The 14362-nt window shown below is 50.6% G+C and overlaps 5 protein-coding genes across 5 annotated transcripts; 2 read left to right on the top strand and 3 right to left on the bottom strand.

Annotated features, from left to right (window-relative positions):
* Positions 1-153: 153 nt before the first annotated feature.
* On the bottom strand, positions 154-1385 carry TRIVIDRAFT_81725 (uncharacterized protein; the record flags this gene model as incomplete). Its single annotated transcript, XM_014101084.1, has 4 exons — positions 154-604; positions 699-923; positions 1010-1074; positions 1140-1385. The coding sequence occupies 4 exons, from the start codon at positions 1179-1181 to the stop codon at positions 481-483; spliced, it is 456 nt and encodes a 151-aa protein (XP_013956559.1).
* A 621-nt stretch (positions 1386-2006) lies between these two features.
* TRIVIDRAFT_169943 (uncharacterized protein) lies at positions 2007-3710 on the top strand (the record flags this gene model as incomplete). The annotated part of the gene is made up of 2 exons (XM_014101083.1): positions 2007-2347; positions 2414-3710. 2 exons carry the CDS (start codon positions 2198-2200, stop codon positions 3554-3556), a joined length of 1293 nt encoding a protein of 430 aa, XP_013956558.1.
* Positions 3711-4208: 498 nt separating this feature from the next.
* TRIVIDRAFT_179700 (uncharacterized protein) lies at positions 4209-6047 on the top strand (the record flags this gene model as incomplete). Its single annotated transcript, XM_014101082.1, has 3 exons — positions 4209-4590; positions 4693-4996; positions 5082-6047. 3 exons carry the CDS (start codon positions 4262-4264, stop codon positions 6045-6047), a joined length of 1599 nt encoding a protein of 532 aa, XP_013956557.1.
* Positions 6048-7245: 1198 nt separating this feature from the next.
* TRIVIDRAFT_150698 (uncharacterized protein) lies at positions 7246-8882 on the bottom strand (the record flags this gene model as incomplete). Its single annotated transcript, XM_014101081.1, has 4 exons — positions 7246-7631; positions 7767-8152; positions 8221-8453; positions 8526-8882. The coding sequence occupies 4 exons, from the start codon at positions 8880-8882 to the stop codon at positions 7246-7248; spliced, it is 1362 nt and encodes a 453-aa protein (XP_013956556.1).
* Positions 8883-11124: 2242 nt separating this feature from the next.
* Positions 11125-13442, bottom strand: TRIVIDRAFT_29337 (uncharacterized protein; the record flags this gene model as incomplete). The annotated part of the gene is made up of 2 exons (XM_014101080.1): positions 11125-13355; positions 13406-13442. The coding sequence occupies 2 exons, from the start codon at positions 13440-13442 to the stop codon at positions 11125-11127; spliced, it is 2268 nt and encodes a 755-aa protein (XP_013956555.1).
* Positions 13443-14362: the final 920 nt, after the last annotated feature.

The following is a 14362-nucleotide window of genomic DNA, read 5'->3' as shown; positions in this document are numbered from 1 at the left end:
AAATGTTGGGGTCTTCTACACGCGTAACTCGACAATCTCTTATAAAGGGGGCAGGCAGGTAGGGGACGGCAAAGGGGGTGGATCAGTGCGTAGGTAGGTACAGCCATCCCTCATAGAACGCCGAACCTGGACAAGCACAGACATGCATCATTCCGTTGCCACTGAAGTATTATTTGGTTATCTCCATCAGAGTGGTGATGATGCCAAAAACAAACGCTTGAATCCTAGGTAGAAAATAACAAGACATGATACGAGAACAATCGTCCCCCCTTCCTTGGTATAACCAGTTCAATCTCGTGCACCAAAACGCCTGCAATGAATCCTTCCCTTCTTTCCGTTGGGGGCCAGTCTCTGGGATACGGCACGAAGCCGATGCAGGCTAGGTCCACGTTCCCTTTCAGCTACCTGAAGCGGATAGGTGGTTGCCCGGATGCCGCCCAAGCACATGCCCTCGCCATTCCAAGCTTATCATGAGCTCTTTTAGTCTTCCCAGCTTCTCTCAACAGTCTCTCGTACGCGCTTAGTATACTCCTTTCGATTGTCTTTGTATAGGTTCGAAGCCTCCACATTCGCTGGTGAGCCGGTGTTGGGGTCGTTGAGTAGACTATGCAAAGAGAAAAGTCGTCCAAGTCAGCGAATGAGCCTCAAGCCAAGAGCAGGCGGTCAGGGACTGCCTCCCCCTTCAAATAATTACACACCTTTGAATGCTGGTTAAAACAGCAGCGACATCATAGGTTGGGCTCCATCGGTTTTGTAGAATGTCCAAGCACAGCTCGCCAGTGGCGTAGACGTTGGGGTGGAACATCTGGCTGATGAACTTGACCTGGGGAGGCTTGTTGGGGTATTGTTCTTCAAACTGCATGACGAGGCGGAATGTTCCATCTTCAAACGGTGTGTCGGCTGGTCCTATAATGACGGCATTCCTGCAAAGCGAGGGCGACGAGACATGATTAGCAGCCGGCCCTTGTATGTCCTTTGCGGTGGAGGAGGGAATGAGGGGCAAACCTACCAGGTCATGACATTGTCGGGAATGGGAGATGCGGAAACCCCCGCAGGAGGATCGGTCTGCATACGCTGGAATAATCATTAGAAACTGCAAACAAGACAGAAGATGTCCCGTCCGGAATTTGCAAACAAACCTTGAAGTCGCGCATCAAACGGCGTCGGGCAGCTGTCGACATGGTGATCGACAAGGGGCCTGATTCGGAATCGAAGGCAGGTGCAGTAGAGGCAATAGGATGGCTCTTGAAGGCCTTTTTCCGGGTCACAACGTATCGGCAACAGGAAGAAAAGGAGTTGAAGGAGGTAAAAGCGAAATTGGCAAAAATACCAACAAGGACTTTTTTCTCTCGGTGCTGTGGAAGAAGTTGAGCCAAGATCGGAACCTGCTCACGAGTCAAAGAGCGTGATAACGGCACTAGCAGCTAATGGCGGCCCTTTGACAGCCAGCCGGTTCAGGCGAATCGGCGTCGAGGCACGGACCAATGGCGGGTCGCGATATGGATGATTAGTCACGATCATGTGACAGCGCATCAGCATCGCGAAAGACATGGAAGAAATGAATGTGGCAACGGTGGAGCGACGCCACATTCTGGACTCAACTGGCAGGCTGGTTACGGCGATATAATTTGCCCAAAGAGGTTCCGTTGATACTGTACCTAGCCTCGGGCTGATGACGTGAGTGCTGCTGAGAGCGCAACGGGAGTACGGGTACAAGTATGGGGTACGCAGCAGGTACACGGTTGGGTTCGGCATCCAGAAGGTATTTGGAAACAGCCTTTTGCTCCATCATATCGTACAGCCAGAGTACCTATAGGTATCTATTGAGTACCGCTGTACCTGGTTTCACTCACATCCTCACATCCTCGGAATAATATTGAAAAAAATTCCCTTCCCCGGCTTTTCAATACCCCCCGCATTAAGCATCAAATGCTGCTGTTGTCGCCCGCAATCCCGGCTTAAACGCTCGGCTGATTCTCTCCCCGCTCTAAGCCGAAGCGTACCGAAACGGCCCAGAAGCTCCTCTCCATGTGCCTCTTCTGCCGACAATCTGTATAAAAAACAAAACACAACCCGTCTGCTGCCATTTATCCTCCAAACATCTTTCGATTGGTCTTTTTGATACCCTTGCTGTGGATAATTCTTTTCTCTGTTCGCTTTCTCTGCTACCTCTACAGTTTCACAACTCCATCCCACAATGCCCGAGGCTCAGCTTAGAACCGCCAGGCGGCTCGGCCAGTTGGCCAGCCAAATGAAGTCGGCTCGCCACTTCTCAACCGGCGCTGTCATGAGAAAGGAAATCCAGGAGGCATACATTCTGAGTGCTGCGCGAACACCGACAGCAAAGGTGCGTTACTGAGATGCTCGTATTCGCCTGTATGGATATCCAATGCTAACATCTGCTCTCGTCCAGTTCAACGGCTCATTTACCACCGTGCCGGCTCCCCAACTCGGCGCCGCCGCCATCAAGGCCGCGCTCGAAAAGTCAAAGGTCCCGATAGAGAAGATCTCCGATGTGTACATGGGTAATGTCCTTGGAGGAGGCATGGGCCAGGCGCCCGCCCGACAGGCTGCCATCTTCGCTGGCCTCCCTACCTCCATCGAGGCCATCACCATCAACAAGGTGTGCTCTTCTGGTCTCAAGGCCGTCGCCTTTGCGGCGCAAAACATTCAGCTGGGTCTGGCCGAGGCCCAGATCGCCGGTGGCATGGAGAGCATGACCCGAGTCCCATACTATCTTCCTCGTGCCAGTGGCCTGCCTGCCTTTGGCAATGTTACATTCGAGGACGGCCTGATCAAGGATGGTCTGACCGATGTGTACAACAAGTTCCACATGGGCAACTGCGCAGAGAACACGGCCAAGACTCACAACATCACGCGAGAGCAGCAGGATGAGTTTGCCATCCAGTCATACAAGAACGCCCAAAAGGCCTGGGCCGAGAAGGCGTTTGCCGAGGAGATTACCCCCGTGACCGTCAAAAACAAGAAGGGAGAAGTCATCATTGAGGCGGACGAGGGCTACCTCGACGTCAAGATTGAGAAGGTCCCAACCTTGAAGCCCGCATTCGTTCGCGATGGAACTGGCACGGTTACCGCTGCCAACTCGTCGACTCTCAACGACGGTGCCAGCGCTCTGGTCCTGGGTAACAAGGCTATTGCACAGCAGTACGGATCCGGCTCTCGAGTCCTGGCCAGGATCGTCTCCCACGCTGACGCTGCGGTGGACCCCATTGACTTCCCTGTCGCTCCTGCCAAGGCCATCCCCATCGCCCTGGAGCGTGCTGGCATCACCAAGGATCAGGTCGCCGTTTGGGAGATCAACGAGGCTTTTGCAGGCGTTGTTCTGGCCAACAAGAAGATTCTCGGCATCGAGAACGCCCGCGTCAACCCTCTTGGAGGCGGTATCTCCCTTGGCCACGCCCTGGGCAGCTCCGGATCACGAATCCTCACAACTTTGCTGCACCAGCTGAAGCCTGGTGAGTATGGTGTTGCAGCCATTTGCAACGGAGGAGGTGCTGCCACAGCCATGGTTGTGCAGCGAATTGAATCCGTCTAAACAAAGAAAAAAAAAGGGGGGGGTATGAAGCAAGAAAAAAAAGAGTTAGCACAAACACGTATATACTTTGAAAAGAAGGGAATATGTAGCTAGCATGTATATTTGGTTAGCAAGGGCCATGTAATTTTTAGAGTAATGAAGCATGAATTCGTTCAATTTTCACCATGATTCTTACACATTGCCAAGGCCATCATGAATATCCATGAGGTCAGTGACAGGCCTATATACCCAGCCCTTGGATCAAAATCTACCTACCTGTAGAATTAAAGATTGGAGATTCCACCCATAATAACAACAGGAGCATATTAAGGTATGGTCGTTCAAGGTTCAACACCAAAGCAACCCAAAACGGCCCGAATCACAAGGTTCAAACACTACGCAGCAAAGTTCAAGAAAGGTATAAATATGTAATAAAACCCGCTTCCCATGATGAATAAAGGCATCAATTGCAGTGAAAACAATTCAATCGCTGGCAGCTCGCTACTATTGCTCTCTCACAAAAATCCATTCAGTAACAACCATGCGCCACAGCTAGATCACCGCCACATGCAGTCCTACGCCACACCGTCTGCAACACCAGCCTCACTCATCCAAACGCGACTTCTCACCTATCTTCTTCCCTTCTCTCACTCTCACTAATTCTAAACCCTCACTCACCGCCAAAGGGCGAAATATTTATATAATATATTTTTCTCACCATAAACCATGTCTTTGGTCACGCAATTCCTCTCCCAGATTCAGCAGCAAGTCCGCAACCAGCAAGGCGATCTTCTCCGGTCATGGCTCCAAGTAGAGCCGGAATCACCAAAACAGTATCACGATCTAGCGAACGAGCTACGCGCCAAGTTTAGCCGCCAGGATGCCATTGACAAGCTCGTTGAGGATGCCCTACCACAGCAGGACGATCTGCCCGAAGGTCAGGCAACGGCTTGGCCGGGACTGCTGGCTTTTCTGAAGGATTACTTGACCTATTGGCGGGATGTCAATTTTGAAGATTTGCTAGGGGCACATCAGCTTCTCAGTGGGCTAGTCAAGTGAGTTTTCCGTATGCTAAATGGCATTGATAACTAGAGCCCTCAGAAACCCGCGGGTTGAAACTTGAAGAATCATCTCTTTATGCTAACAATGGCTTGCAGCTCTTGTTCCACTGCATTCGCACATCCCACCTATGGCTCAATGCTCCTCCAGGTCAGCATGTCTCTGTCAGAGACGCTTGCTCGCCTCACCATGAACCTCAACCGCCGGCCTGACCTGACTCGTCGTCTTCGCGTTGTGGACGATGACAACCGCAAATCTGTGGCCGAATCTTCGGCCGAGATCATTCAGAAGATCTTTACGACTTGCTTGACCGACCGGTCAGGCACCAGGACGAGCAAGCCGGAGGGGAAACGAGTCGGCGTCTACATGTTTGCCAACCTCGTGCTAAAACTTCTCTTCGCAGTATGCCTCCCTTTACCCTGATTTCTCTATCTCGTAACCCGTCAACGAACGCTATTCTCTAACCACAGAACTCATTGTCCAACAGTGCCGAAGAACTCAACTAGCGAAAATGATATTTGTTAACATCGAAACCATATCGCCTCCGCTTTCACTTTATCCTGCCGCTCAGCGCGTCACTTTTCTCTACTATCTCGGCCGCTTCAACTTCTCCAATCAACACTATCACCGCGCCGCCCTATGTCTCCAAGAGGCATACTTGCAGACCCCTCCTCAACTAGTCTCTCATCGCTCCAACATTCTCACCTACCTCATTCCCTCAAACCTTCTTCTTGGGCGATTCCCCTCAAATACACTCCTGTCACGGCCGGAGGCTCAATCCCTAAAACCCATCTTTCTTCCAATGTGCATGGCTATTCGCTCAGGGAACTTCATGCAATTCCAGTCTCACCTTGCCGCGCACGAGCAGTGGCTCTTTGAAAAGGGTCTTCTTTTGCCTCTTTCCAATCGCCTTCGACCACTCCTTTGGAGGAGTCTCACTCGAAAGTCATTCATCTTGACATATGTCCCCCCACAAGATGCCTCCTCCCGCAAAGCAGCAACGCTCGACCTCTCCCATCTCCTAACCGTGGCAACCTACGTTCAGCGCCGCCTTGAAGGCTGGTTGCCTGGCAATCCAACCACACGCGGCCGGGCATCACAGGCCAACCCCCTCTTCATGAAAGCTGTCAAAAACAGCATCCAGCCTTCTACCGAAACCACTCTTGCCCCTCCCCCAGGTGGCCCCCGGAAGCTCCGCCCCAACGAGGGGCTCATATGGGGTAACGCACTAGTCACTTACGAAGATGTAGAGATGACAGTTGCGACTCTTGTTCAACAGGGCTTTATGCATGGATTCGTTGCACATAGCCAGGGCCGCTTTGCCATTATTGGAGCAAAAGCAAAGGGCAGCCCTCTACTAGCAGGCTGGCCAAATGTTTGGCAGACAATTAAGGAGAGGAGGCAGGAAGACGACTTTGATTTAGACCAAGTTCCCGGCTGGGTGACATTGTAAGAGAGGGAGAGGGTGCGCATGATATTAGTTAATTAGGGCAATACAAGCGTAGATGGGAGAGGGCAAAGCATCCTTGATAAGGTGGTGCTAACTACCGGCGCTACTCCATAGCATGGTGTTCGTTTATTAGAAGCTAATTACTCCATAGAAGAAAACGAAATGATACCCCCTAAATCGTCAAATATCGCTAACTGTGGTTCATGTTTGAGACTTGCAAAGCGACGCACCAAGTATATAAGCTTACAGACCTCACAGCTTTAAGGTGTCTTGGTTACTTTTGCTCATCTACACGTGTCAATTCACTACAGGCTACATCCAAGAAACGTAAAATTCATAAGTCGCGCTATTTCTGTCTTTATCCTAATCCTCCTAAGCTCCTCTTTTTTTGGTTGTTTCGGTTGATGGGTATTACAGTAACTGTAATTCCACAACCCATTCTGAAGTAGTTGGCACGAGCATTAACAAAGCAAACAAAAGCAAAACAGACCACAAAAACCACTTCAAAACACCCCCTTGGACATACATCATAAATGTTTGATAGATAAAAAAAAGTTGTAAAAAAGAATCGCTCGCTTTTCCCCCTCCCTTTTCTTTTTGGTCCCTTATCCTCCGATTTTTCGTAAAAAGCTTTCTCTTAACCGCTGAAGAGGGGTATCGACGACAAAAGAAGGCAAATCAAACAAAAAAGGTAAAAGAAAAATAGTAATAAAAAATCATAATGGATAAAAAACATGCCACCGTATTCTGGCATCATGATAAAATTGGAGTAAACTCCAAAGAAGAGAAAGGAAGAAAAAGGGGAGGGAGATATTTGGGGATGAGGGGGGTGCGAACACCAACCCCAACTCCAATTCTCCAAAGACAATAAACACTATCGCCGACAGGGCATATTGGCTTATATGTAAAGCATATAATAAGCGTTATGTAAATAAAAGTAGAGCCATATACAGATACGGCGGCATAAAATATCAGGGGGGAAAAAAGGTGCGACGAGGGGGAGGGGGATCAGACGGCCCAAAATATGCGAAGCGAAAGAGAGAGAAAACCGCGTCAAGTGATATAAAGTCTAGAGCAGCATATGGACAAAAAAATATGTAAGCTGCAGCTGACAAAAGGTGACATGGACACTGAAGTAGACGTGAGAATACATTGGTCTGCCAGAGATACAATCAACGAGGCTGCTCGCCCATTATTTTTTTCAAAGGAAACAAGCCGCGGCAACAAAGGCAACGATAAGGCCTGCAAAGGCGGTGCTGCCTTGCTGGCGGCCAGCCTCACCCTTCTTAGTGGTTGTGGTAACAGGAGTCTCGGCCTGGGTCTGAGACGGCTCGGAGGGCGCCGAAGTCGTCTGCTGAGACGATGTGCCGTTCTCGTGGAACATGCCAGGCTTCACAGAGGCGTGAGCGCGAGCTTGAGACGCGGTTGACGAAGCTCCCTTGGTAGCGGTGGCGGAAGTGCCAGCCTTGGTCGTGCTGGAAGCGTCGGTGGTCTGTTCTGTTGTTGACTCTGCGGTTGTGGTGGTTGATGCAGCGGCAGTGGTGGAAGTGGCCTCGGTCGAAGAAGGAGCCGCAGTGGTGGAAACCTCTGTAGATGATGCCTGGGCGGTGGTGGTGGTGGTTGAAGTAGCCTTCTCGGCCTGGGCGGCAAAGCCACCGGCCTTGAGTCCATGGGGAGTGGAGCTGGCCTGGGCTGAAGAGGAAGATCCGGAATCAGAGTCACCGCCGCTGGAGCCAGAGCTGCCGTCCACGTTGTATGCCACAATGTTGGCAACGCCACCCTTGGGGACAGTGACAACGCAGAAAGCGGCGTTGCCAGCACCGACGGAAGATTCGTTGCTATCGACGCTGCCAGAGGCGTTGGGCGAAATCTCACAGGGCAATCCGTTGCAGCCACCGTCGGGGCACTCGATCTTGACACCCCAGGTGGGCAGGGTGTTCTTCAAGGGTGAGTCCTGCCAGATGGGGTTCCAGCCAAGCTTGACGAATGTGTTACCGTTGCTGTCGGTGTTAGCTCCAGCAACGTAGGGGCTCCAGTTGCCAACGGGCTTGGTTGGGACACCCCAAACACAATCCGCGACGGAGCTTCCAGGACCGTTGATGTAGTAGCTACACAGATTAGGTTAGCAACACCGTGAATTTGCGAGGCAAGAGACAAGTCGCGCGGGATCTCTTACTGAGCTGCGGTTCCACACCAGTAGCTTGTATCGGGAACTGCAAGTGTCGCCTGGGTTGTGACAAGAGTTGGGATAAGCATTGCCTCGTTACCAGGCAGAACAGTTTGGCACCACGACATCGGTTCACCACAGTCGTTGACAGCTACGACAGAGCCGGTACCTTCAACGCAGTACGGCTTGTTGGGGAATGGCTTGGATACAGTGCCGCTGTCATCACAGTACAATCCTCCGTTCTAATGCTGTCAGCAACTGAAACTGGCAATATTGGCCCTTCTCTCCTCTCAAACTGTGTGTTAATGACTTACCATAGAAGCTGGGTAACTGTACGAAGAATCGGGATCCCATTGCGCCATAACCATACCAGGCTTGCAAGCAATTGGACAGTAGTGGCCTGGCTTACAAGGCTGATCCGGGCTCATAGCCCAGCCAGCATTCTCAGCATCGGGCGTGACAGCAACCAGGTTGGGGTCGTCGGTCGGGAACGCGCATGTTCCTCGCTTGACAATAGAGTTGGCATCCTCAACTGTGTGAGAGCGCAGATGGGTATGCTTCTTATTGGGAAGCTGGTGAAACCTCCGGTGTGACGAGGCGACTGTACCGGCAGGCAGCGAGAGGAGCACAACGGCCGACGCGAAGGCGGCCTGGACGTCTGTAACCTTCATGGCGTCGCGTGAAAACGAGAGTCTGAGTCGAGTGGTGATACTAGCGAGAGAAAGAGAGAGCAGAGGTCGTTCGGCAAGGACGAGTACGACGCTCGATTCGATATTCGAACAAACAGAATTAGTGAGGGTCGTGCCACAAATAACCAGGCAAAGAGCGACAGATGTGACGGCAAAAGAGAGGCTCGTCTATACAACACGACACGACACGAAACGACACAGCGCAAAAACGAAAAAAGAGAGAGACAGCGGTGAGGTCGAGAAGTTCTATGAAAAGAGTGAGATGGGCCCGCGGCGAGCAGGGCGACAATGGGCTAGTAAAGGAAGGGATTGACTGTGGTTAGTTCAAAATACAACTGCTACAACACTATGTACATCCGACAAGCACAGGTACAGGCTCATGGCTAATAATGCCTCGACCGCCTTGCTGAAGATGGGCTGTGATGCTGGCTTCGCTCTGTGGATCCGTGGGATGAGCGCGTCGAAATTAAACAAGCCATGAGCCAATCAGCGTGCGGCATACTTCTCCCCTGGGAAACCGTCGACCAATCCAGCCACTCAGACAGGGCCAAAGGAAATTAAGGCCCTCCTAGTGTGAGATACGTATCGAACGCTGCATTAACTGCAACGGGCCCGAAGCCCATTATCCACCTCGACTGCCAGACGGGGTTCTCGGTGTCGAGGCAGTGTCTGGTCTGTGTACTGTAGAGCGCAGATGAGTCGGTTCACAGGCCTGACAGTAAAAGCCATGAGCCGACAAAAGTGCTGCTTGTCGTGCTACCGCCAATAGTACGGAGTAGGCCCTCGAAGTAGCCGTAGTGGCAGTAGCATCAGCGTTGAACCCCTAGCTGACTTCTGTGTGTCTGCTGGCGCGCTGTTCAGAGAGAGAAGGGAACCCGGTGCCCCTGATGCCCCGATTTGTGTGTACCTGCGTCAACATGTCTGTCGCCTGTCGCGCCACAAGGGGGCCACTACAGTCATTCAACCTGTAGTCCGACATACAAGCACATCACCGCAGTGGGATCACGGTGGCAGGTAAGGAGAAGAAATTGATCGACGCCGCCAAAGGCGAGATTTGGCGGAACGCTCCGAATCGCTGCGTCTTGCTGATCTCCCCCTCAACCGACTTCACCGTTATGGCCTGTAAGACAGCTGAGGCTGACGGTGTCACCCCACGACAATTAGTCGAATTAGAATTGGGGAGCCTAACCGTCTCCTTGCTGCGACACGACTCAAAAAACCAACCGTCGCTTGATGGTGGCGCTCGCCAAATTTCAATCTTGAGACGGTTCAAACCCGAATCTGATGAAACAGGTCTTACTTCTCCAGTAAGCATCTTTTCTACTGCTGCTGCCGTTGCCGTAAAGGACGTGGCGGTCGAGCTTCTCTCCCTAGAAACAAGCTAGTTGGGGTTAGACATGGGGCAACTCCTTTTTTCCGCACGGGGTTGCAGGGAGAGAAATTTTGCGTAGACGGCGTGCTCCACTCAACACGAGCATGAACGCCCACGAGCTGTCATTTCAAGCTGGACCAAGTTCCCCGTTCTTGTCCGGAGAAAGCCAAGCATGAGAATGCTAAGCTCAATCCAGTCCTGAGCAGAAAAGTGTTGCCTGTCGCCAACCCCGGCGAGCATGTCTGTGCTTTGCAAGGAGTGCTGGTTTAGCGAGGTGGTATTTGCTCATAATAATCCAGTAAGAGTCTGGCGGATTCTGGAAGAGAATGCCGGCGTACAGATAGGTACAATACGGAGAGTACTCCATCTCCATCTCCATGCCCTGTGCTCTGTAAAATCTCCAAATCTCGCTCATCGTCGCGATATCATCAGCTCCGCCAGCAGCTGCCGCCGATGGCTATGTCCAGGCAGGGGAAAGTTATGAGATGTGATTTACTTGCAGTATCCCGGTCTCCAATAAAAGCGGCATCATGCGAGATTTCATCTGCTCGTCTCTTGTGCCGTGGTCTTATCAAATTGCTTGCTTTCTTGGCATTGAAACGATCCATCATACTCGAGTGGATTTGATCGTTTGGACCAGATACCCAAATCATCCAGCCAAGAAAATTGGTCTTTTTTCAATATATTTTGCATCATTTATATCGTTCATATTTTGTCCTCTGTTAGCCCGTATGCAAGGTCTTTCAACGGGAAACCAGTTGTAATTCCAGGTTTGGTTATAATTTACATTGGTATACGGGTGTGTAATCGCGTTCACATAAGGCGCAATGGCGTGCTTGCTTCAAAAGCCTTTCAGATATCCTTTTCTCGATGGCCAACTACTCTTGCGAAAGAATCAAATGACATGGTCATAGAATGCCGGCCTGCGGTTTTGCTTCGCAGATGCTCGTCATAATTCAGCATCTCCTTGTAGGGCACTTTTGCTATGATTTCAACCATCCGAGCAGTGGACTTTTTGCCTCTCAGCGAAGTGATCGAGTCGTAGGGGTCAGGTGGCGCGTAGATCTTAGAGACATCAATCAGTTCCTCGCTAGAAGACTCTGCAGAACGATCATTGACTTCGAGGACATGGCCGCCCGCACCCGCTGTTATGTCATGCTGGACCGTTCCAGCGGCCGCTTCAGGGCATGTAATGTGCGTCAACATGATGGGCTCTAAAATGCCAATCTGGCTCTTGTCGAACGCATCTCTAAGAGCTGCTTGTACGGCAATTTTAGCCGCACCACTGAAATGGCCTCCAGTTGGCGATTCTAGCGCATCACGAGATGTATCAAGAGTGATGTGAACATGACAGCCATGTATCGGCGACGCACGGCGAGGCCCTCTGGCCAAGCCAGCTATAGCTCCGTTGAAAAGCTGTTGGCGTGCCTCATCCTCATCAACAAGTACGGCAGTGGCTTCGCCCTCCATGGGAATGTGTATCTGGACAATGTTGCCGTCCTTTTCAAGGCCGGTCTCCATCAAATCTTCCTGCTCCCCAGTTTCTATAGGTCTGAGAGTAGCTGTGCAGGTAACCTTGCCTGATTTGCCCGCTACCGGACGGTCAAAAACTGCATGCTGAGGAGAAGTCATAGTGGTAACGCATTCCTTGTAGTCGACCTCGATAGGGCCAAACTCGGCATCGATCTTGTGCTTTTGTCTCATGTTGTAGAGTGATACATCCAGATGAAGCTTACCCATACCCTGGATGGTAAATTGGTCAGTCTTTGGATTCCTACTCCACCGAAGGCTTGGGTCTTCCCGAGACGCACTCTCCAGAGCGACCTCTAATTGTTGTGCTGCAACATTCCCATACGGGTCAACTTGCAGAAAGGCAACCGGTGGTGGAATCTCTGGAGGTCTGATTTGAATATGTCGTAAATGTTCTGGAACAGTTTTGCCACTCGCCATGGTAATCAAAGTATCTCCAGTGCGGGCTTTCTTGAGTCCTCTCAGGGCTCCGATTTGTCCAACAGAAAGTTCTTGAATGTCGTCTGTCTTGGACGCAGATATTTGCAGGATGCCCATCGGTCGTTCCTGTATAAGCATATGTGTGTTGAAGCTTGGAGCATTGCGGGTCAGAGTTCCATGATAAACTCTCACAAAACTGATGACGCCTTCCTTTGGGTGGTCAAATACTTTGAAGACAGATGCCACTGAGCTAACGTTCGTATCGACTGTCTTTTTACCTTTTCCTTTCAGTGCTTCGTGAAGTTCGCTCTTCGTATTCCCGACCCTAACCTCCGCGTCTGGCCGTTCCGCTGGGTTGGGGAGATAGTCTGCGATGGCATCCATGAGCGGCTCAACTCCAATATGACGAAAGCTCGAGCCTGCGAACACAGGTATGACGCGGCCATCGCCGCTTTGAATGCTTCTTCTTATAGCCTGCTTTATTAATGAAGCAGGGATATTTTCGTTTTCAGCCAAGAATTCATCCATCACGGCCTCGTCAAAATCCGCTAGACCTTCAATCAGACGCTGGCGTGCTACTTGAATCTCCGCTAATAGCGGCTGGTTTGAAGTTGACAGCATCTCTTTGAGCTCGGCGGGTTCATATCGAATCTTTTGTCTTTCGGTCTTCCACCGATACCCTACACCGTCGATGACATCTATTACACCGACAAAGTCTTCTTTCTCCCACCAGGGAATTTGACAGACCAATGGCCATCCTTTGAGTCGAGAGCCAACTTCCAAGACGGATTTTCTGAAAGAGGCACCCTCACGGTCCAACTTGTTGCAATAAACAATCCGCGGAATCTTGAACTCCTGAGCAGAGGCCCAAACTCGTTCTGTGTGAGCTTCTACGCCCTTGACAGAATCGATGATACAGACGGCTCCATCAAGGATTGGTAAACATCGATCAACCTCAAATCTGAAATCCTGGTGACCAGGAGTATCAATGAGATTGATGGTTTTTGGGGCTGTTCCAGGAGGGCAATCCTGTTGCAGTGGCCAGGGAAAAGTTATTGCCGCTGACTGGATGGTGATTCCACGTTCCCGCTCAAGCTCAAGGAAATCGGTCACGGTATTGCCAGAATCCACATCTAAGATTGTCAGCCGAGCTGTTTCAAGTCTGTATATGTCTGCTACACACCGCCTACTCGCTGAGTCACGCCACTATAGTAGAGCATGCGCTCAGTTGTTGTTGTTTTGCCCTACACGATGGGGTAAGCGTCCAGGCCAGGATAGGTGGGTGCATATAGCTATAAGCCTTACAGCGTCAACGTGGGCAATAATACCGATATTTCGAGTATTTTCAAGCATTGAGCTTATGCTTCTTGCACCATCTCTGCTCCGATAAAGAGGTTTCTTGAAGGGGGACAAATCCGTCGCTGCCCTATAAGCTGACCTAGTGAAGAGACCGCATTGCCTCACTGAGGCTTGACGACAGAGCACCACAGCAATCATGGCGATTCAATATCGTAACGTGGGACTGCAAGAATGGCAGTAATTGCAATTGAACCACAAACATCGGGATTGCACCCTCAACACTCGAATATTGAGCGAGTCTTGTGTAACGAGCAAATTGTTTGAACGGCAATTTTAACTTTGAAAGAGCTCGAAGCTCGGCCTGAAATTCTAGGTAGCTCCATTCCAAGAAGGTACCTCTGCCATCAGTTCATTCATCTCGGCGGGGCTTGGAGGGGTAGCTACTAGCGGGTGTATGCATGAATATATCCCGAAGTATGCATATATAAGGTCAAGCTCTATGCTTAAATCGAGCCCCAACGAGCTGTTCTGGGTGACGTGTGAAAAGCAGTCTTGACAATTCATATTAGCGCTGTGTAGAATAATTTGAAAGTAGATTGGGGATGCAAGTCCTTTTATTTAATTCATGTTTCATTTCAAGTAAAACGTTGGCATGCTAAACACGCTGCCTAGGTATGCAACACATACTAGTTCTCCCTTCCATTCAAGGTTGACCTATTGCCAGACTACATCGGCCTTCAAAGGACATATAAAACTGGGGCCCTACTGGTATCACCATACCGGGGGCCTTAGAGACATTAAGATTTCCCGATTACAGTAAAATATAGATGTGCAAATAGAC

The sequence above is a fragment of the Trichoderma virens genome, assembly GCF_000170995.1.
Source record: "Trichoderma virens Gv29-8 chromosome Unknown TRIVIscaffold_6, whole genome shotgun sequence".
NCBI classification, from domain to species: Eukaryota; Fungi; Ascomycota; class Sordariomycetes; order Hypocreales; family Hypocreaceae; genus Trichoderma; species Trichoderma virens.
Note: the sequence above shows the minus strand (reverse complement) of the source record. Positions and strands in the feature narration are given on the sequence as shown.